Source organism: Glycine soja, chromosome 18, assembly GCF_004193775.1.
Source record: "Glycine soja cultivar W05 chromosome 18, ASM419377v2, whole genome shotgun sequence".
Lineage (NCBI taxonomy): Eukaryota > Viridiplantae > Streptophyta > Magnoliopsida > Fabales > Fabaceae > Glycine > Glycine soja.
The window spans coordinates 50,364,742-50,387,328 of record NC_041019.1 but is presented as its reverse complement, the minus strand read 5'-3'; the positions used below and the strand labels follow the sequence as shown (position 1 = coordinate 50,387,328).

At 31.5% G+C, this 22,587-nt stretch overlaps 2 protein-coding genes and 1 non-coding gene across 3 annotated transcripts; 2 read left to right on the top strand and 1 right to left on the bottom strand.

The window, feature by feature from the left end:
- The first annotated feature begins 281 nt into the window (after positions 1-281).
- On the top strand, positions 282-8,910 carry LOC114396051 (methylsterol monooxygenase 1-1-like). Its single transcript, XM_028357944.1, has 4 exons — positions 282-665; positions 7,178-7,500; positions 8,247-8,394; positions 8,567-8,910. The coding sequence occupies exons 1-4, from the start codon at positions 336-338 to the stop codon at positions 8,597-8,599; spliced, it is 834 nt and encodes a 277-aa protein (XP_028213745.1). The 5' UTR covers positions 282-335; the 3' UTR covers positions 8,600-8,910.
- Positions 8,911-10,076: 1,166 nt separating this feature from the next.
- Positions 10,077-10,149, top strand: TRNAK-CUU. Its single transcript has one exon. It is a non-coding gene; the product is annotated as a tRNA-Lys (tRNA).
- A 670-nt stretch (positions 10,150-10,819) lies between these two features.
- Positions 10,820-21,102, bottom strand: LOC114396791 (transducin beta-like protein 2). Its single transcript, XM_028358958.1, has 10 exons — positions 20,781-21,102; positions 20,559-20,664; positions 20,263-20,323; positions 19,854-20,146; positions 14,146-14,285; positions 12,925-12,999; positions 12,358-12,448; positions 11,795-11,998; positions 11,642-11,686; positions 10,820-11,372 (listed from the first exon to the last, which is right to left on the bottom strand). The coding sequence occupies exons 1-10, from the start codon at positions 20,967-20,969 to the stop codon at positions 11,287-11,289; spliced, it is 1,290 nt and encodes a 429-aa protein (XP_028214759.1). The 5' UTR covers positions 20,970-21,102; the 3' UTR covers positions 10,820-11,286.
- Positions 21,103-22,587: the final 1,485 nt, after the last annotated feature.

Below are 22,587 nucleotides of genomic sequence, written 5' to 3'. Positions count from 1 at the left end.
ATGAATTAGTGACAATGTATGATTAATTATATATAAATTTTTTCTTAATCCATATAAAATAATTTATATAATGCATGACCACTATTATTTTTTTGGGAGCATCCCATTCTAGCGACACTTCAAATTGACAAAACGCTGCAATGGTACACCAAACCACAAGTGCATTGCATTTGCGCCAGGGGACAAACACGTGTGGTAGGAGTGTTCAAATTATTTACACTATCAATTAATTAAGGGTCACACTAACTAGTGTTCAAATATACCTTCATTCTTTCTTTTATATAAAATCCTATTTCTCTTTCTTCCCCTCTTCCATAATTTTTTCCTCTCTCAAAATGCTCCCATACCATACCCTTGAAGAAGCACAAGTTGCCCTAGGCAGAGGACTAACCCTTGCTGAGACACTATGGTTCAAATACTCTGCCAAAAAACCTGATTTTGTTCTTCATTTCCACAATACTCTATTCTTGTGCTTATTTTACTCTATAGCCCCAATTCCATTCTTATTAATGGAGCTTGGTGGGTATGAAAAACTAAACATACACAAAATTCAGCCCTCGGTGAAGAGATCATTCAAGGAAATGTTCAAGTGCTACAAACATGTCATAGTAACCTTTGCCATTGCAGTTAGCCCACTACAGATAATTTCTTATCCCACCATCAAGGTACTCTCTCTTGTTTGTTTCTTTCCTGCATTATTGTAAGAGTTTTTTTTTTTTTTTTTTCCAATCACCATGACATACTGTGAAAAAGTATTTACTAACTTTGTTATGATGCCCTCGAGGTTTAATTGTCATATAAATTTTTTTATGATGTTAATTAATTTAAAAATAATTTTAAAATAGTATTATAATATTAACAATCTTATCATACACATACCAATTTATTTATGATTAAATGATAATGTAAATAATTTTTCCACCATCAATGTGTTGTAATTAAATCCTTACATTTATTCACCATGAACTTAGCATTGTTGAGCATTCATTGTATAATGAATAAATATTGTAATCTTAAGACTGATGAATAACTTTTTTAACAACATATGCTTAACTAATTTAATCATCAAATTAAGACATTATCTTAATGATGCATACAGCATGTAATATATGAATACCCCAGACTAGCTAGAAATTGGGAATTTGTCAACTTTTTATTGTTCTATTATCATGGTAATTGTTACTGTAACCTGTAACTAAGATATTATTAAAGTTTGTCGGAGATAATTCCTATGAGCAATTTTTCAGCACAGCAAAGAATATGTACCTAACGATGAAGAAAACAGAGAGAGAGGAAACCTGGTTTTTTGGTTAAAGACCAAAGTGCATTCGCATGGTTGAATTCAACTTAAAAAAATCGTCAAACGATGAATATCATCGTGAATTCGGTGGTATTGAGACCTTCTAGTTAATAATAAAATCATTGTTTTTCTTCTAATTTCCTTGAAAATTTAACTTTTAAAAACATGAAAAGTTATGCAAATAAGTGAGGATTTAATGGCATCCATTAATATCCAAACACAACGGTAAGGTATAGGGTTTAATGGTATTCATCTGTATTCATTGATCATTAGTATCCAAACAGGGTTTAGATGGTATTCATTAATATCCAAACACACTACATAGTAAAACAATTAAGTAGCAATCATTTGAAAGTGACAAATAGGAATAGGTGCTTGCCATCTCAAATATGGAATGTTGTACTACATTTTATATTCAAGTTACTACTCGTACGAGAAAAAAAAAGTTGCGTACTAATACTGTAAAATATTTGTTTAATGTATAAATTCATAATATTTATATTTCATATCCTAACTTACATTAGATAAAAAAGTATATTAATGATTATAAAAAAGTATATTCATGAAATTAATTTTAATCCTTGACATTACTCTGTAATGTCTTTAACTGAATTGATGTTTTATTTCAGTACCTACCCGTAAATTTAACTATTAAAATAAAAATAGCAATTATTAATATAAAATATCAAATTTAATTAATAAACACTATCAATAGTAATGATAATTTATTTACATTTTGTTATACTACCTCCATATTTTATATATAAACTTTTCTTTAAAAAAATTGATTTTTTATAAGATCTCTAAATTGTCTGTTACATTTTTTTATTAAAATACTTTTGATTAGTTCACAATATCTTATAGTCAATAAATAATAAATGTGATAAATTAATAAAAAAAAATAAATCTCGCTTATATTGGAAAAGATAACTAGTTAAAGTTGCAATAATTTTAGAAAGATAAAATTCTTTCTTTGTCTAGGAAAGCAGAAACTTTAATTAATTAAATTAGAAAAATGAGATGATAAATTCTAACAATTTTAGAAAAATAATAAAAATAAATAATAACTTTTGAAAAATACTCTCAACCTGGCTTACAATACTGCATGCATGATGCAGTTATTAAATGACAGTTTCATATGCAATAATGCAACCGCAGAAGGACAGTGCCACAGTGGGAGAGATAACAGATGATGACGATGGGATTGGGATTATTATTATTATTTTACATCGTTATCCTTTTAAAGGTTGAGAAATACCATTTTTCTTTCCAACATTTATAATATAAAATATTGTAATTCAGGAGCCTTTCACATATATATTAGTTAATCAATGTCAATTTTACTTAATATTTATTTTATATATTCACAATTTACTTTAATTTTGGTTTGTGAAGCTTTTAATATTAATATATGTACCAATCATCAGGGAAGGATCTAAAAATCTTTGGAAAGAGGGAGCTAAATTTTCTTCTTCTTTTACAATTATTTAAATAAAACAAAAGCTTTCTTTGAAAGAAATGATGCTACTCAATAGTAGGTTTGACAACATGGTTGATTCATATTATCGTGGATTGAAATTTTTTAGGTTCAGTTAAGATCATTTTTATGTCAAACTCAACGTTATTGAGCCTATTCAGATTAATACAAAAATAATTTTAAAAATTAATTATGTAAGAAAAATATTAAAAAAATTAAAGAAAATAACTTTCAAATTGATAGAAAGTTTGTCTATTTAACTAGTTAAATTATATGGACCAGGTCAAAAAGACTTATTTTTATATAATTTATATTTTTGAAATCTAACATGATTCTAGATATGAATGGGTGAAGTCGATGCATTGAGTCAGGTTGACTCTATCGACTCTACTCAATACTATTTATGATAGTTTGTATGTGGATTCTAGATTTCAATACTAGCAAGCTAGTTGCACTTGAGTACATAGGAGTTGTTGTCACAAAGCTTGACATAAATGTTCATGATTCAAAAACTGAGTTGCAGTTTATGAGAGTGAGGTCCAGAAATTGTTTATGATTCAAAAACTGAGTTGGATAAGATACCAGTTGTTCTTTCTCCGATGCTTTGAAATGCTTTCAATTAACGGGATATATAGGAAATGGAAGATGGTGAATTTATATAAAACTCATATATATCACATGGAATTGGTCAAACCTACAAATTCTTTTTCTAGGCTAGAAATGTTATACTAATATATGAATAGCATATATTTTTACTCTTTGTAATTTTTGTAATAACTGACATTAGTTCTGTATTTTAATTTTGATTAATTTAGTCTCTAAATATTATAAAAAAAATTTATGTCTTTCGTCACAGATTATTTTCATCGTGGGAAGAGACAAAAATTATAATTTTTAAACATAATTAAGAATTAAATTGATTAACTTAAAGTTTGAGGACTAAAATCAAATTTCATTGCTTGATAAAAGTATATTAAAGTTTATATTATTATTTGATGGGTTTGGAGATGGGAGCATGGTCAAAGTTAGGATTTGTTGTCGGGGAATTACATGGAGTTATTCTACTGATTTTGTTTTTAGCATGACTTGTTATCAAGACTAAAAACTAAATATGAAATCATGAGGGGGTGTTTGATTCGATTATTTTTTGTTTTCATTTTTATTAGACATAAAAAATATGATGAAAATGCGTTTGGTTGGATTTTTGAATCAATGGAAATATTTTCCCTTAAACGAACCAAAAATTAGAAACAACAAAATCTTGTTTGAAACTAAGAACCTCATTTTGGATAAAATGAAAACATGGTGAAAAAAATGTAATTTTAAACAAATCTAAAAATACATTTCTTTTTGAAAATGTATTTTCAATATTTTTATTTCTTGAAAGCAGAAAATAATAAATTAAACGAAACATATTTTTATAATTCTAATATTTTAAAAATAAAAATAATTTTCAGAAAATAAAAACAAAAAATAGAAATAAAAACCAAACATATCCTAAATGATTCAATGAAAATTCTTGCTCTTTGCCTTGTGAATTCTTGACTCTTGAGGGTGGGAGGGTGGGGTCAGGCATTGTACCTGCGAATCATGTTTATAATTTTATCTATTTTAATATGATTTATTTTAGTTTATTTGAAAAATATTTTAGCATATAATTTTAGTTAACTTTTTTTTATATGACCAACTTATAAGTTTGTTTGAAAAATATAGAGATATTGAGAAAAATAAAATTTATAACCATTTTATAAATGTTGGTTGAAGTACATTTGAACTCACAGCTTATTTTTTTTATTTAGTATTTTTTATGAACAAAATATTTTATTAAAATGAGACCAGAACACAAGATGTGCAGAGATTTTTTTTAGAGAGATGTGCAGAGATTTAGAATTTCAAGGAATAAATAAATGCAAGAAAGAAAAAAAAAATCTAAATGTCTACACAAAGAAAATGCCCATCCACTTAAAAAGTTGCAGTCTACATATAATGAATCCATCCCATCTCTGAAAACAACAATACCAGTAATAAATAACAAGAAAATCCAGTGCACTGCTTTAACAATAATACCAACTAGATCACAAAATCCATCTATCCCATACTTAAATAAAATTTTGTGTTCTCTATCTTCTTTAATATTAAATAATTTATTTTAATAAAGTATGTCCTCTATCTACCTAGAGAAAATTACACCCTTACATCCAGTGTCACTCCCTCAGTCTCCCATTTTCCCATTTCCCCCCTCCCTTCTCCCTTCTGTTTTCTTTTTTCCTTTTCCCTCTCTATTGCTCCCTCTTGTTTCCTTCTTCTTTGTTTTTTATTTTTCATTTCTACTGTATATCTATCCTCTTAAAATATAAATAAATTTTCTTTTATTATTTATCTTACTCGATTTTTTCTTTCTTCTTTTTCAGTTTTTTCTTTTAATTTTTCATTTTTTATTTCCTTCTTCTTTTTAGGCTATTTTATTTTCTTTTTTATTTTATGTTTTCCTAGAAACTTATATGACTATTGATGTGTAATAATTATATTTAGATTTTCTGAATTTAATATCAATTTTATTTCTTATATTAAATGATACATGAGTTTATTTGTTTATAATATTATAGAAACGAATATTTATATTATGATGATGAAACTTTTGTATTAAAAATTGATTTAAAATTTCGACTATGTTTAATATTTTCATATACAAAAATTTTGTTAACTAATCATGATACAATAATGTTAATTTTTTATGCATACGTATATAATAAAAATTGTAAAATTTAATTATTAAACAAATTTTTAATACAAAATAGTTTTAAATAACTTTACCAATAATATCATAAATAATTATTACAATAATGTTAATTTTTTTACATAAATATATTATAGTAAATTTATTAACTATATTTTCATCACAAAACAATTTTAAATTACTTAATTAATAATATCATAAACTAAAGTAGTTTTATTTTTTAATGAAAGAGATCACAAGTATTATTCACAATAAACATACTTAAATAGGATCATTATACGTGAAAAATCAAAATTTCCGAGTATTTAACAAAATTTCATACCAAATATTCAACCATTTTTTTCTTTTTATTTTTCAATCCGGTAAAATTATTTTTATTTAAAACTTGTATAAAATAATTTTATAAATATTTTTTTTTGAATAATATTTATAAAATTATTTAGTTAATATATTTTTTTACAAATAATATTTTGACTCTATGTTTAATAATGTTAAATTTATATGTATATATATATATAATAAATGTATTAAAGTTAATTTATTGAATATATTTTTATTTAAAAAATTAAATTACTTCATCAATAATATGTTTAATTAAATGCAAATATTTTTTTGACAGTAGATTTTAACATGCTTATGGTATATAACATTGTTATAAATCCTACGTGAAAAAATTATTGAAATATTTAAACAAAAATATTATTACTTTTTAACTCAATACATTTTCTTATAATACCTCAAAGATAATATTAAAAATCTATAACAACCAATCTTACACAAATATTTATTAATGAAATATAAATTATCCATTATATAATGAAATAACAATGTGTCAGCATATCCATTGACTTTTGCAGGATTTCTTTCAACCATAAGACTTATATTAAGGGATTCGATCTAAATTCCAAAATCAACTTGTCGATAAGTAATATTTGATTTTAAAAAATTCATTTAAGTTAATTAAATATTAGAATTTAAATTATTCAAAACATTTTTTATAAACAATGTATAAATATTATAAAATTAATAATTTTTTATTCACAACATAGTTATAAAATAATTGAATTATTTTATCATTTCACATTTCAAAATTACAAAATTATTTTAATTAAACATGAGTTAAATCCTTTCTAATTTTCTAACATAAATTTCTCATACAATTTTATAAATATTTTAAATGAAATAAGAAATATCTATGGAATTATTTCTAAATATATTTTATTAAAAATTTTAGAGACATTTTTTTACTGTGAGACTATCTTTTTTAATATGTTTCAAGTTACTATTTTAACACAAATTATGTAACATTGACTAGGTCAATAATTCTTACTCTATCATTAGTATAAACATTCAAGTTTTAGTTTCTTATTGTGGTTGAGCTACAAATATATATCTAATATTTATTTTTAAGTCACTGATAAAAAAAAAACTTTATTTTTAACACTGGTAAATAAATAGTTCCGTTATAGAAGTTCATCATTTGACTCCCTAGCGCAATTTGTTTGTTTTATGCATTATCTTTTATGATTTTTCTTCTTCTTAATTTTAGGTTTCTATTTTTCCTTTGAGTTATGCATAGTTTATCATATATGTTTTGCTATTTTTCATGTTTTCGTTTTCTTTTATTTGCTCTATAGTAATGACTGAATATTATTTTTTTCAGTGGATTGGGATCAGAACTGGTTTGTCACTGCCATCAGGCTGGGAATTATTTTGGCAATTATTAATTTACTTTGTCATAGAAGATTTTTCGAATTATTGGATTCATAGGATGCTCCATTGCAAATGGGCATTTGAGAAGATCCACAAGGTTCATCATGAATATGAAGCACCATTTGGGCTCTCAGCACCTTATGCCCATTGGGCCGAGATAATCATATTGGGTATCCCCTCGTTTCTAGGCCCAGTCCTGGTTCCAGGGCACATAACAACCTATAGGCTATGGTTCATTTTGCGACAGCTAGAAGCCATCGAAACTCATAGCGGGTAAAACTTTTGATTTTTAACTACAAGTATACTCATGATTAAATCTTTTTCTTGAATCTTCAGTGTAAAAGTTTTTAAAACTATTGGGCAATTAAAAATCATTCTTATATGATTTTTAAGGTATTATTATAAAGTTAATAAAGTTATCATATATCATCATTTATTAACAAGGTAAAAAATCTTATAATTTTTGTGCATATATTATTTATTTTTTATTTAATGTTTAAAAATATCAAATTTCAATTATTATAACATATGATATTCATTTTAAAAATATTTAAAATGTCTTAGACTAACAATTGGTAATATTTGAAATCTATGATTATTGGTTTTGGTAATAGACATTTATGTTTAATTGAACATTCGGTTGGAGATATATAATGAGTGAAATACATTTTTCTTTGTATAAAAAAGACTACCTTTTTGTCAAAGAATTTGAAAACATTTTTAATACTACCATGGCACTAAAATTCTTAACACATGTAAGTCTTGTACTATTATTTTGACATGATGATTTGGTGGTATGTACAGAAAGTTTCGATGTAAATACAATACAATGGAGTGAGAAAACTTCTATTCATAATTAAGCTGAGAAATATTGGAAAATATATAGTGCATATGAACAATTTGCATATCTTTATATGTTGCATATTTCTTGTTTCTGACCTAAATTTTCCTTAACATATCACATATTTCTACACACGCGTTTTCTTTTCAAATGTTATCGATCTTGTTACATGTTAAAGGTATGATTTTCCTTGGAGTCCCACAAAATATATACCATTTTATGGAGGGCCTGCATACCATGACTACCATCACTACGTTGGTGGAAAAAGTCAAAGCAACTTTGCCTCAGTATTTACCTATTGTGACTACATTTACGGGACCCATAAGGTAAGCTTCATCTTTTTAAATAATTGGTTTAAACATTATTAGTTACAAATTATGATATTAATATCTGCTATTCTACTTTTAATAAATAATTAAAAATAATTCATAGGAATTATTCAATGTTTCTGCAAAAAGATGGCTCACTATAACGAGGCTACTATACCCTACTTTGCAGGGATACCAATACAGAAAGCAGATGCGCAAATAAAATTCTACTAATACCTTCATTGCCCAAAATTACAAGATGGAGTAGCTGTGCTAAGCTTTCAACTTTAATAATGGCTATATGTTAAATAAATAAATAAAAAAGTTGAGATAAACATTTAATTCCTACCATATGAAAGATGAGCATTTAAAAATGGCCTTATATTACAAGATGGAAGGATTAGGTGATTTTGATACTACTTCTATGTTCACGTCCAAGTGTCTAACATCTTAAAATTCAGAGTAATTTAGGTATAAACTGCTTTATATATTTTATTTTTGTGCATCTATATATCACTATCTATTTATATATGTTTCGTGCTGCTTAGCCTCTGATTCTATAATCATATATCTATCCATACATTTATTGGCCTTATATATTGCAACTTTTTTTATTTAACTAGATTTATATTCAACACCGCAGAAAATTAAATTGTATGGTTCAGATTTTCTACATTTCGGCTTAAACTCTTTATGTGAAGTTTGATTCTTACACCACATTTTTTATGTTGCTTCTAAAAATTAATATATGCGATCATAGAGAGGAGAGGGAACTATATGGGTGTCAACATTCATTTGTGTTGGCACCATTTTTAAAATAATTAAAAGTTTTGAAAAAAATACAAAATAGAAGAAATTTTAAAATTGTTTTATTGTACTTTTGATTTCTTTGATTTAAACTATATGTAATTTTAGTCTTTCAATTTCTTTTCAACCAAGTAATTATTTCTATTTTTAAATAAGTAAATTTGTTTTTTTTAAATCCTTCTTAGAAGCCTCAATTTATTTTCTTTTTATTCAAAATCTTTACAAATTAACTCAATTAAATCATTTTAAACCTTTTATATAAGCAAAAAAAAGGGCTGCAGATTTTGAGAGGTTGAGCAATAATTATCTCATTAAACATTTTTTTACTTTTTTAATATTTGATTAAACTCGACCCAACATGACTATATAATAAATATATGATTAAAAATAACAATTGCCCAATTCTTTCTACGTGTTGTATGTGAGAGATTGAGTAATAAAAAAAAAAAATCTAAACTCTCACTCTCATTTACTTACAAGCCGCAATAGTTTATTTTAGTTTTGTAGATTGACTCAATCTAAAAGTTGTGAGCTGTGATTTTTTTTTAATGAATATAAACTGAGTTGTATAATAATGAAGCCAATGGATACTAATGACTAGCTTATAAGAATTAAGAAACAATGAAATAATGCTGAATTACGAATTTTGAAATACTTTTTTTCTTTCAGAGTTAAAGAGGTGACTATTTTTTTAATTACTAAACTCAATTATTCAATTCAATCAAATTAAGATCTGAGTTAAGTTGCTTAAATAAGAGCTAAAAGTAAATGAATTTAATCAAGTTTATTTGAGTTGGGTTAAAAAATTGACTAAATTTAACTTAATTTGGATTAAATACAACCCTAAAATTATCACTAATTGATATACAAAATAGTACGAAATCTAACCTAAAGCCCGTCTAGCTCAGTTGGTAGAGCGCAAGGCTCTTAACCTTGTGGTCGTGGGTTCGAGCCCCACGGTGGGCGCTTTTCTTTTTATTCTTATTGTGACTCTTAATTTTTCATTTCATATTCACTTTTCTGTTGGCACCAAAAACATATGATTACTTTTTGGTAAGTACTGCATAATCTAAAACATCACGTTTTTATTGGACCTGAACAACAACTTCCTTTACTAGATCAGTTGTTGGCTTTTATCATAATAAAAATATTAGACTTAAATACATTTTTATTTCTACTAAATACTTAAATACTTAATTTTTACATTTATTTTTTAATAAATTTTTAATTTGTGTTAAATTTTTAATAAAATAATAGATTTATTTTTAATCTTTATTATTTTATTTTAATCCTTGATAAATTAATAAATTTTATTTTAATTCTGACTAATTACAAACGACAAAATTATTGGAAAACAAAAACAAAATTGACTAAAAAAATATCAAGAACAAAATAAAATTATTATTTTATTAAAGCCTCAACACAACCAAAATTTATTGAAAAATAAATAAAAAATTAAATATTTATCAAGAATAAAAAATATATTTAATCCAATACTTTGAAGTTTTACCGTACCTGAACAAGAGATAGCTGGATTGTTGGCCTGTATCATTAAGGGAAAAAAAAAAAGAAAAAAACATGTGCAATGAATCTCGTTGCAATTTGCAGTTATTTTCCAATGCAACCACTTCCAAAATTTCAAAATTGGATGGAATAATGCCTTCATAATTGTCCTGAAAATATGAAAATGTTTTTTTTTCTTCTTTAAAAGACAAACTGTAGCCACTAGCAACATGTCCATTATGTTCTCTTCCAAAGTTACTAATACACTATTCTCGCATCACTTCATCATTTCACGTCAGCCTCTCACTAGCACAACCAAAACCAACAACATTATCTCTATGCCTATATAAATTATTAGTCACAAAAATTCGGAAAGATACAAGTCTAAGCAGCAACTGAAGGGCTTGAATCATTTCAGCTCATCCTAGTTTCTCATTCAACTTTCCAATGATACCATGCAGCTCTAATCAAGTTGTGAAGTGCTTGAACCAACTATGAAGAGACCAGGTCCCAGAACTTTTGAATCATCTCTCTTTAACATAAATTAGTTGTCAGCGCATGCATAGGCATGCTATATGGTTGGTGCAGTATCATAGTGGTTCATGATGAAGGGATAGATGGAGATGCCCACAACTTCACTTTCTTGTCAGCACTGGCTGTGGCTAAAACTAAAACTTGTTCATTTCCTGCAAAAGGCACCACAACAATAATAAGCAAGACAACAAAATTACATGCTGGTTAGCATACCTTATAGGCATCATAATATATAATCACAACTAAGAACAATGTCATTTTAAATCAAATTCATTGTATGTTATCTAAATTATTTTGTAATATCTTCTAACACTGATTAGCAAACAAGATACAAGAAACAGATTTGGCAATAATGGAAATTTCTTGAGAACAATAAATTAGGTAAAGAACCAAAAGCAATGGAGTCAGAGTAGAAGCTTACCCATTGGAATGGGTTTAGGAGCCCATGAAATGCATGAAATGTCACCTGCAAGGGAAGAAAATAATCAAGGAGTTGAAGATCACAGATAGAAAATTACTTGTTTTTTCAGTTGCAATTAAAGGAAATATCAAAATGGTGGATGCTTGGACATACTATCATGGGCTTTTTCAGCTGTATCCAGAACCTTTCCAGTCTCAACACATAACCACTGCAGTGTGGAGCCATGGGTCGCAGCCAAAATTTTTCCATCAGGGGAAACACTCAGGCGGTCATAGTGCAGTGTAGTACCGGAAGAATCATGAAGAGGAATTAGGAACACCTTCAGCGTCTTCGGATCCTCATCAAGATGATAACGAACTTCAGGATAGAAGGAAAATAAAGGTGAGAGGAGTTGAATTAATTAACAACCTAGTCCTTAAGACAGCACATATGAACATTTGGAACCCCGGAGAGGAAAGAATACCCTTAATTGATCAAATAACAAGCCCATTTATCAGGCCAAATAAAATAACATGCAAAAGAAAACATGCCCCTTTTCAGCCAAAGATTCTCATCGAAGTACTGTTTGAATTCTTCATTAATAACATGACCAAATATCTTGTCTAGAACCATTAAGACTATTTGCAACTCCAGGCCGACTTCGACATCAAGTGTTTGCTAGAAAAATAAAACCAATTCGATAAGTAAAAAATAATCATCTTTCAAAACTTGCTTACCATTGATATTCCATAGTCTCATTGAACCATCCTTGGATGCAGTGATTATTTGCTCAGAGTTTGGCATAAAGCATAACCAAGTCACAGCACTCTGACACACAAGTAATAAGCATATTAATCATAGTCGAAAAGATGATAATAGGAACATAATCTTTATTATTTTTATTTAAATTGTAAGTTTCTCTCTCACACACACACGAAGAGAGTTAATATGACTACTTTTAAAAACAGACCATCATCTTTACTCTTTTGTTTAAATTAAAAATCACACACATGCGTGCACGTGTGCAGGCAGGCATGCATTCATGAAAATTGTGTCATGCACATCATGCTCATGAAATTTCCATTAATCCAAGATATTCTAATGTAATACATGAAAATATAAGACTACTGCATAAAAATATATGAAAATTAATGTATAATATACCTCTTATATAAACAAAAATGCAATGCATTTGAAGGAAAATATAATCTTCAAACTTTTTGGCTTGAAAAGTCTATAAATGTAAAATTGGGAGCTTAAACTAAATTTTAAATAACTCCAAAATAATAATGCTAATATTAAACCTTATGCCCCTTAAGCTGCATAACATTTAAAACTTCCTTCACAGATCCATCCTTAGCATATACAATCTCCCAGATCTGTCAAACATTGTAAACAAGAAAAAGTGGAGATATTAAGTAATCTTTAAAAAAAGAAGCAGTAACATTCTGATAAAAGTTGTCAATCAGAAAATATAATAAAAGGCACATTAATTATACTAATGATGCATTGAGAAGCTCCCTGAGGTTATCTAACAAATTATTAGACAACTGTAATAATCTCTATTCATGTCAAAGACGAATTAAAAGTGGTTGTAGTATTAACCTCAGTTTGATACAGCTTACAATGTTAACGCTCCATTATTTTCAGTCACAAACCACACAAAGGATATTTAATTTAATTGATTCTGGTTTTCACCAGTTGTACAGTGCAGTTTCAAGTGCCACTATCTTGGTTCTGGAGTAGGCAGATTTATTGAAAGATTACAAACAAAAATTGAGGATTAACCAATTTGCTGATCATTACACACAGCTTTCTTAGACAAGCTAGTCCTATGATCAATTGTGTTACTTTAACAGGCTATTATCTGAAATTATTCTAAATTTTCAATTGGACTGGAACATCAATTTTTTTTTTGTCTAAAGAGATCCATGCACTGCCTGAAACATTATGTGTTCTGACATCAAGAATAGTACTGAAAGAATCCATATTCTTCCTTCATCCCCTAGTCTTCAGTCATCATCTAACAGACTCACTGCTACATGTCAGCAAGTTATCCTAATAAAACCAAAGAGTCACAAGGGTGCATGTTGGGTTTGTAGGTCAGGGTCAACTCGATGAGTCACCCAATCAAGGGTGCATGTTGGATGGTCTGTGGGTTGAGCTCAACTTGGTGGGCCATGTCTATTGGCTTAAATGGGGAAGGGCCCATGTCTAATGCAGAGTGTTATATATCACATGCCCCCTTTTCTCTCCTTTTTGCTTTATGGAAAATATTCTTTGCAATCCCGACTTTTACATTTGTTAAATAGATGAAAACAGACCACTTGAGTCTCTAAAGTCAAGTTTCTTCCTTGTATCCATTTTTTTATCATTGGCCAGTGGCCACACAATATTAAAAATCATTTGGGCCCGAAAAAATTGTTGATTGACTGTTGATAAAATTAAAGTAAAAGGTGTTGTGCATACATAAGATATATTAGTAATTAATAATAAATTAAATAGATTTGCACATTAAAGCTCACCTTCACGTCTGCAGTAAATGCTGCTGCTGCAATAAAACGACCATTGGGTGATATAGTAGCCATGTTATTTTTCAATTGATTTGTATCAACATGCCCAACACTCTTCCCAGTTTTTCCATGCCAAAGAATGATGTCAGTCCCTGAATTAGAAATCAAATTTAGAACAGGTTGTAGAAAGCCATCATCAAGCATTAGATCTCAGCATAAAGACAGCGACAGTAATTTCATCAGCAAATTAAAATAAGAGTATAATACAGTGCATTTGATTTAGTGAGTATTAGAGTATTCTTACCCCATTGTATTGACTTTTACTTACTGTTAGTGAGCTGTCACCATCTGTAAGGTAGTTACAGTTACTAACTGTAGTTAGTTAGAAACTGTCAGGGTTAGTTTACAGTTGAGAGTTAGTTACAGTTGAGTCTCTCTATATAAAGAGATGACACTGCTGGTTGTAACTCTGTCTAATCTTTTTCAGATCAATGATAAACACTATTTTACTTTCAATTGAATTCTAACATAGTATCACAGCTACGTTGCGATCTGCAACAATTTTTTTGGGGATTTCCTCATCTTTTTTATCTCTTCTTCGGTTTCAATCTCTGTTTTTCCCCTCCTCCTCCACCTATCTCCGCTGTGCTCGCAATCGTGATGACTACTCCAGTTAACACCGGTGGTGACAGTGGTGATATTCCACCAAACGATGACCATGCGCAGCTGATTAACCTCCATCGGCGAACACGAACTTCAATCACGTCATTACAAGAAGCTTGATGCTGTGAGTTATCTCTTCTGGAAATCACAGGTTGAACCTGTGATTCGCAGCCATCGTCTTCTCCATTTCATTCAAAATGTGCAGATTATGTTTGCGACGATTACTGATCGTGATGCTGGTTGCGTAACTGAAGCTTACCGTGCCTAGGAGCAACAGGATCAATTGTTGCTCTTGTGGCTTCCATCCACCATTTCTGCTTCAATGCTTCGCAAGTTCATGGGACAACAGTCACAATTATTTTCATGCTCATACAAATGCAAGAGCAAGGCAGCTGCATACTGATCTTCGCCAAATCTCCCTTGAAGGCCAATCTGTTTCTGATTTTCTTTCTGCAATACAAACATTGTTGGCTCTCTTGTTGCTATTGGTGATCCGATTTCTGTGAAAGAACACATAGACATCATTATTGAAGGTCCACCAGAGAATTATGATTCTTCTATTGCTTTCATCACGAATAAATCTGAGCTTCTTTCTATTGATGAGATTGAAACAGTGCTTCTTGCACATGAATCTTGCATTGAGAAATTTCATAAGAAAAATGTTGCTTCTATCAACATTGTGTCCACTTCTGCTGCTCCCTTGAATTCCAATTCAGATTCTATTCAAGCTACTCTTGTGCAACAGAATCAAAATCAGCCTCAAAACCCTAATCAGAATTAGTAGTCAAATTATTCCCAAAATGATCAGAATCAATATCAGCAGTCTAAATTCAATGGTGGTCGTGGTGGCCACTTTGGTGGATGTGGAGGTCGTTTGGTCGACATGGTGGTCACAGCTCTATTCAATGCTCCATCTGTTTGAAGTTCCATCTGTTTTAAGTACGGACATGATGCTGGCAATTGTTGGCATAGACCATCTTCCTCTTTCTATCGCACAACTAATCTTATTATGACTCAACAAATGCAGCCTATACAAGCTATGCTTCAACCTATGCAAGTTCCTTTTGGCACACAGCAACAGTATGCACAAAGCTCCAGTGCAAAATGCTCCCATGCTCAACAATTTTTCTGCTCAACCTGTCTCTCCACAGCAGTTGCAGCAACAAGCTTACTTATGGACTGCTCAATCTGTTTTTCCACAACAGCTGCAGAAACAAGGCTACTTGGGAAACTCTTCACAAGCTCCTATGATTGCCAATTATCCTATTAACTATATTTCATTACTGCCACAGTCAGCTCCTCCATCATCTACTACTCCTAATCAACCACAAGCTATGATTGCTGGATCCACTACTACTCCCTCTAGTAGCTGGTTTCCAGATTCAGGTGCTTCCCATCATGTGACCTCAAATGTTCAAAACATTCAGCGGTGTGTTCCCTTTGAGGGATCTGATCAAGTCATAATAGGAAATGGTCAAGGTTTGCCAATTAATTCTATTGGCTCATCTTCATTTTTATCTCCATTCAATTCTAATGTTATTCTTAAAGGAAATCTCAGGGATCCGATAAGATACTTCTCAAAGGAAATCTCAGTTCTGATGGTTTGTAAAAATTTCCCAGCTTGCTCTCAAGTCCTTCTTTCAATGTCAAGACAAGCTCTCTTAGGGCTAGGTCTAGTTTACATCATTCTCTTGTAAATTCTGCCTCTGTAAATTCCATTACTTCAAGCACTTGGCACTCTAGGCTAGGCCATCCTAGTCTGCTATTCAAAAACTTGAAATGCAATTTTGTAAGATTCCATTTATCAATAAAAGTGAGCTTGATTTCTGTTGTTCATGTTGTATTGGTAAAGCACATAAACTACATTCTCCCTCTTCTCACACAACTTACAATCAACCACTTGAACTCATTTTTCATGACCTTTGGGGACCAGCTCCCTTTGTTTCATCTACTGGGTATAATTATTATGTCACTTTTGCTGATGCCTATACTAGGTATACCTGGATTTTTCTGCTTAAAGCAAAGTCTGAAACACTGATTATTTTCAAAGAGATTCAAGCAATGGTTGAGAAACAGTTTGGTTTTTCCTATTAAAGCTGGGGGGGGGGGGGGGGGAGTTTAGACCTTTTACTTCCTTTTTACAGCAGTTAGGGATCATTCATAGGGTGATTTGCCTCACACCCATCGCCAAAATGGTGTGGTTGAGAGAAAACATAGACACATTGTTGAGCTTTGACTTACTCTCTTGGCCAAAGCTCTTCTTCCTCTTACCTATTGGGATCATGCTTCCTAACCAGTGTTTTTCTTATCAATAGACTCCCTACTTCCTCTCTTAATTTTGATATACCATTTGTCAAACTGTATAAACAGCAACCTGATTTTCATTTTCTAAGGGGGTTTGGGTGTGCTTGTTTTCCACTCTTAAGACCTTAGAATCAAAATAAACTTCAGTTTAGATCTCAAGAGTGTATTTTTCTGGGATATTCACCTGCTCACAAAGAGTACAAGTGTCTTTCAGCAGAAGGTAGAATTTACATCTCTAAGGATGTTGTGTTTAATGAGTCCAAATTTCCCTGCCCTAGTCTGTTTTCCTCTCCTTCTTCCTCACAATCTTCTTTAGAGTCACAATTTCCCACCACTACTATACCTACTGTGTCTGTTCCTCAACCACAAGCACCTATTCCTACGGTTGATAACTCTTCCTCACACATGTCTAATTCCCAGTCCAATCAATCCTCTCCTACTTCTCCTAGTGAGATTCATCCTGTACCTCACACAACTTCTATTGCTTCTACAAATTCATCTTCACCAAATTCTGATCTACAAGTATCTCAACCAGAACAAGCTGTTATTTAACCCATTGTTCAAAACACACATCCAATGCAAACTAGGTCTAAGTCTGGAATTGTTCAGCCTCGAATTCATCCATTGACTGACCCTACATGGTTAGCTGCCGTGAAAGCTGAGTATGACGCCCTCATCTACAATGGTACTTGGACCCTAGTTTCTCTACCTCCTAACAGAGTTCCTATTGGTTGCAAATGGGTTTTCAGATTTAAAGAGAATCCTGATGATACAGTCAGTAAATACAATGCCAGATTAGTGGCCAAAGGGTTCCATCAGCAGTATGGAACTGACTATACAGGGACATTCTCACCTGTGATAAAGCCAATAACAGTGAGATTGCTTCTCACTGTTGCAACCACTTATGGCTGGCCATTACAACAGTTAGATGTAAATAATGCTTTTCTTAATGAGATTTTGGAAGAAGAGGTGTACATGCAGCAACCTCCTGGTTTTGAATCTTCCACCAAATCTATGCTCTGCAAGCTTAATAAGGCAATCTATGGTCTTAAACAGGCCCCTACAGCCTGGTTTGATAAACTCAAGGAGACACTTCTGAAGTTTGAATTTAAGTCCAGCAAGTGTGATCCCTCTTTATTTGTCTACTCCAATGGGTCCTCAACAATCTACGTGCTTGTTTATGTAGATGATATCATCATAATAGGGATTAATCTTTCCTTAATCAAGCAACTCATCTGATGTCTAAGCTGAATACTGTTTTCTCTCTTAAAGATCTTGATTCTATAGACTATTTCTAGGGAATAGAGGTAAAACATCAATTTGATGGTTCTATTGCTCTCACTCAAGGAAAATACATTAGATACATGCTGGCCAAAACCAATTTGACAGAAGCAAAACCTATTTCTTCACCTATGGTTACTGGATGTAAGCTAACTAAAAGTGGATTTGATCCACTCACTGATCCCTACACATACAGATCTGTTGTAGATGCACTTCAGTATGTAACTATAACCAGACCAGAAATTAGCTTTCCTGTGAATAAAGTCTGTCAGTTCATGAAGGAGCCTCTTGAAGATCACTGGGTTGCATTTAAAAGGATACTAAGGTATCTTAAGGGTACTCATACATGGGGTCTTGATCTAAAGCCAGCTTCTGCACCTTTCTCCATCAATGCATTCTGTGATGCAGGTTGGGCCTCTGATCCTGATGACAGAAGGTCCACTTCTGGTGCTTGTGTCTACTTTGGTCCTAATTTAATATCCTGGTGGTCAAAGAAACAGTCAGTTGTTGCCCGCTTGAGCACAGAGGCTGAATACAGAAGCTTGGCCTTAGTTACTGCTGAAGTATCCTAGCTTCAATCTCTTCTTTATGAACTTGTTCCTCACAAACTTCCTGTTTTTCATTGTGACCACACAAGCACCGTGGCTCTGGCTCATAATCCAGTCCTTCATGCTCGTACAAAGCACATGGAGCTAGACCTATTTTTTGTGAGAAAAAAGGTTCTAAATAAACTACGTCAGGTAGTTTATGTTCCTGCTACTAGTCAGTATGCAAATATTCTTACCAAAGCTCTGTCTTGAAGTAATTTTGAAGTGTTCAGGGCCAAACTCACACTGTGTGATCCCTCCAATTCTTCTCGGTACCCACCATGAGCTTTTGGAGGGGGGGGGGGGGTATTAGAGTATTCTTACTCCATTGTATTGACTTTTACTAACTTTTAGTGAGCTGTCACCAACTGCAAGGTAGTTACAGTTACTAACTGTAGTTAGTTAGTAACTTTCAGGGTTAGTTTGCAATTAGTTACGGTTGAGTCTCTCTATATAAAGAGATAACATTGTTGGTTGTAATTTTGTCTAATCTTTTTCAGAGCAATGATAAACACTATTTTACTTTCTCTCAAAATGCCAGATCCAAATTTTATTTAACAATCTAATTTTTCTTACTCAGAAGCACCTCATTAGGTGAGGTAAGACAGCATTGGCCACTGAGACCTTTGCAGTTTTTAGTGGTCAAATAAATATGTAGGTTTTAGAGAAGCAAAGGCAACACAAACAGAAATGTATACTCTATTTAACTTTGTGGACCTTTATCCATACAAGCATTTCTTTTTCCACAACCTAATTCTAATTAAAATTGAAATTCCTTTCATAATTGCCACATACTATTAGATGAGAAGACCCTGAATATATAAATAAATTATGATAGAACAATTTCTGCATAGATTCTAATGGGCAATGATGTCGTAAAGATACCTTCTGAACATGAGGCAACAATTGTACTTCCATCCGCAGTGCCATAAGTTGCGGAGGCTCCAAACATAGTAATTATTGATTTCTTATCATGAACTTTGTGATGCTCCCACTTAATTTCTGGGAGAGGAAGCTTTGTTTGTGGTTTATCTTCAGAGGTTTTAGGTTTCTCTTCTCCATACATGTATAATGAACAGCCGGACAGAGTATAAGACGCCACAACAATGGAGGATGCATCATCAGAAAATGCAACTGCTGTTGGATGACCACCGGCTGGCAAATTAATCCTCAGAAACCTGCAAAAGAGTTGATAGAATAAAGTTTATGCATATGAATTACCTAATATGATTGACATCGATTGAGATGACATGCATATGTATCAACTATCAAGAGGCTCTTGAAATTCACATACTTGAAACTTTTACTTGAAGCATCATCCAACTTAAATACTCTCACAACTCCATCAGCACAAGCTGTTAGCACAGACAATATAAAGTAGGAAGTAAGAAACAAGTTTCATATAATGCTCAATTGCTTGTACAAGTGAAAAAAATATAAAAAATAGAACAGGTAGGAATCTTAGGTGAAAGGAATTAGGAACAACAATGATCATGCAAAATAAATGTTATTGTGATCTAAAAATACAATTTTATATATATATATATATATATATATATACAGGTTGCAAACGAATATATGGTGAAATACCTGTTGCCAAATTTCGTCCATCGGGGGAGAAGCATATCCCTGTCACTGCATCACCATGACCCTTCAAGGTATTCAAATCCAACGGATGATGTCGCTTGTTTTGATCCTAAACAAAAAGAAAAAGGTCAAGCCAGGCTAAAAAATCAAACTTTAAAAAAAATCACATTCGTAAAACCACAGCAGCAACCTAAGACTGACAAGTGGGTAAGAATTGGAACAGACCTTGTCGGAGGAATGGGGTTTGGAGAGAGGCTTCTTGGGAGGGGCTTTAGAGGATAAGGGTTTGGGATTGGGATCGGCGATAGATTGGATTTCGGATTGCCGCTTCCGGTAGTAGGTGCTGAAAAAGAGAAATGCGATGATGGCACCCAAGAGAAGCGATAACGCTACAATGGGTAACGCTGGATCCATTGTCAAAGTGAAGACGAAGAAATAAGGGTTTGGTTTTATTATGGTTTGGTACTTGGGTGCTGCTGCTCTTCTGTTGCACTTGCACACGTGGATTCTTAATTTGCATGTCACGCGTTCCTTTCCCCAACTGGACGGACTTCTCTATCACTCCTTTTTAAGTTGTTGTCCCTTCCAAATTATACATGAAATGAAATCTCAATTAAATATTGAGACAGCTTCAAACCCATCTTCATGCTAACTTGCACATATGCTATGACATACCCTTTTACTTCCACATTCGAAAATTAATTAATTCATTTATAAGAATATAAAAACGAGTTTAATATTTATGTGTATTTACTGTCTTTATTAAAGTTTGTACATTATTAATTAATCAGAACTTTTTTCGTAAATAACACTTTTTTTTGTCATAAATCAAGACGACGTGAAGGTGACTTATGATCAAAGCATTCAAAGTATATTTTATATTTGAGTGTTACTAGGTGCACCCAGCATTATTACCAATGCACCCAACATTTTTTAAAAATGTCAAAACTATCTTTGCGCTTTCTTCGCATTTGTGATAGGTATGCGTGAGGGTGGTCCGTAAATCGTACGGATCAAATTGATCCGTAACCCTTTTACGGATCAAGTTGATCCATATGTTGATATTAAGCGCATACGGATCAACTTGATTCGTAAAAGTCTTACGGATCAAGTTGATCCATATGATGATATTAACCGCATACAGATCAACTTGATTCGTAAAAGTCTTATGGATCAAATTGATCCGTAAGGTTTCTACGAATCAAGTTGATCCATATGTTGATATTAAGTACATACGAATCAACTTGATCCATAGAATCCTTACGGATCAACTTGATTTGTATGTTGATATCAAACACATACGGATTAACTTGATCCATAAACGACTTACGGATTAACTTGATCATAAACGACTTACGGATCAAATTGATCCGTAAGACTTCTACGGATTAAGTTGATCCGTAAAAGGCTTATGGATCAACTTAATCTGTAAGCCTTTTACGAATCAACTTAAAAGACTTACGGATCAAGGGTATTTCAATCTTTTCTCCTTAAGTACTGGGTGCACCTAGCAACACCCTTTATATTTCGAGGGTTCCTAAAAGCTACTTGAGTTGGTGGATGATTCCGTATTATCATATGGGTCATTTTCTTGTATTGCAGAAGGAGTGTTTCTTTGTGACATTATTAGTTGACGCTTTGGTTTTCAACCATTAGAAGGCAAAAGCACTAGTTTGAGGTCTTTTTAGAAACTATTTACCAAAAGAGGATTTTTTTGAAACTATCTACCGGGGGAGTCTGTTTTTATTTATATTGTGCCAAAGGCAGGGGCGCAATTCAACCGGGAGCTGACAAGTGACATGAATTTGTTGTGTCAAAAACTTTGCGCAATGGGTTGCTACACATGCAGTGACACAACCACTTTTAGACAGGCTATGACAGTGTTGACTGCTTTGGACAACGCGTGACCAGTTGAAAAGGTGTTGTGACATGTCAGTTGGAGCAACCCTTTGCTCAAATTACCTAAGTACAATGTATTGCGCCATTACTACCAACGCAATACATGCCTATATAAACGAGACACACTTTTTGC

Excerpts from the sequence above, each read along its gene's own strand:
- LOC114396051 (XM_028357944.1), top strand. The coding sequence starts at position 336 with ATGCTCCCATACCATACCCTTGAAGAAGCACAAGTTGCCCTAGGCAGA. Across the intron at positions 666-7,177 it reads TTTCTTATCCCACCATCAAG|TGGATTGGGATCAGAACTGG; the intron begins GTACTCTCTCTT and ends TATTTTTTTCAG. Across the intron at positions 7,501-8,246 it reads GCCATCGAAACTCATAGCGG|GTATGATTTTCCTTGGAGTC; the intron begins GTAAAACTTTTG and ends TACATGTTAAAG.
- LOC114396791 (XM_028358958.1), bottom strand. The coding sequence starts at position 20,969 with ATGGATCCAGCGTTACCCATTGTAGCGTTATCGCTTCTCTTGGGTGCC. Across the intron at positions 20,324-20,558 it reads TGGACGAAATTTGGCAACAG|CTTGTGCTGATGGAGTTGTG; the intron begins GTATTTCACCAT and ends CTGTGCTAACAG. Across the intron at positions 14,286-19,853 it reads TGTTGCCTCATGTTCAGAAG|GGACTGACATCATTCTTTGG; the intron begins GTATCTTTACGA and ends TTTCTAATTCAG.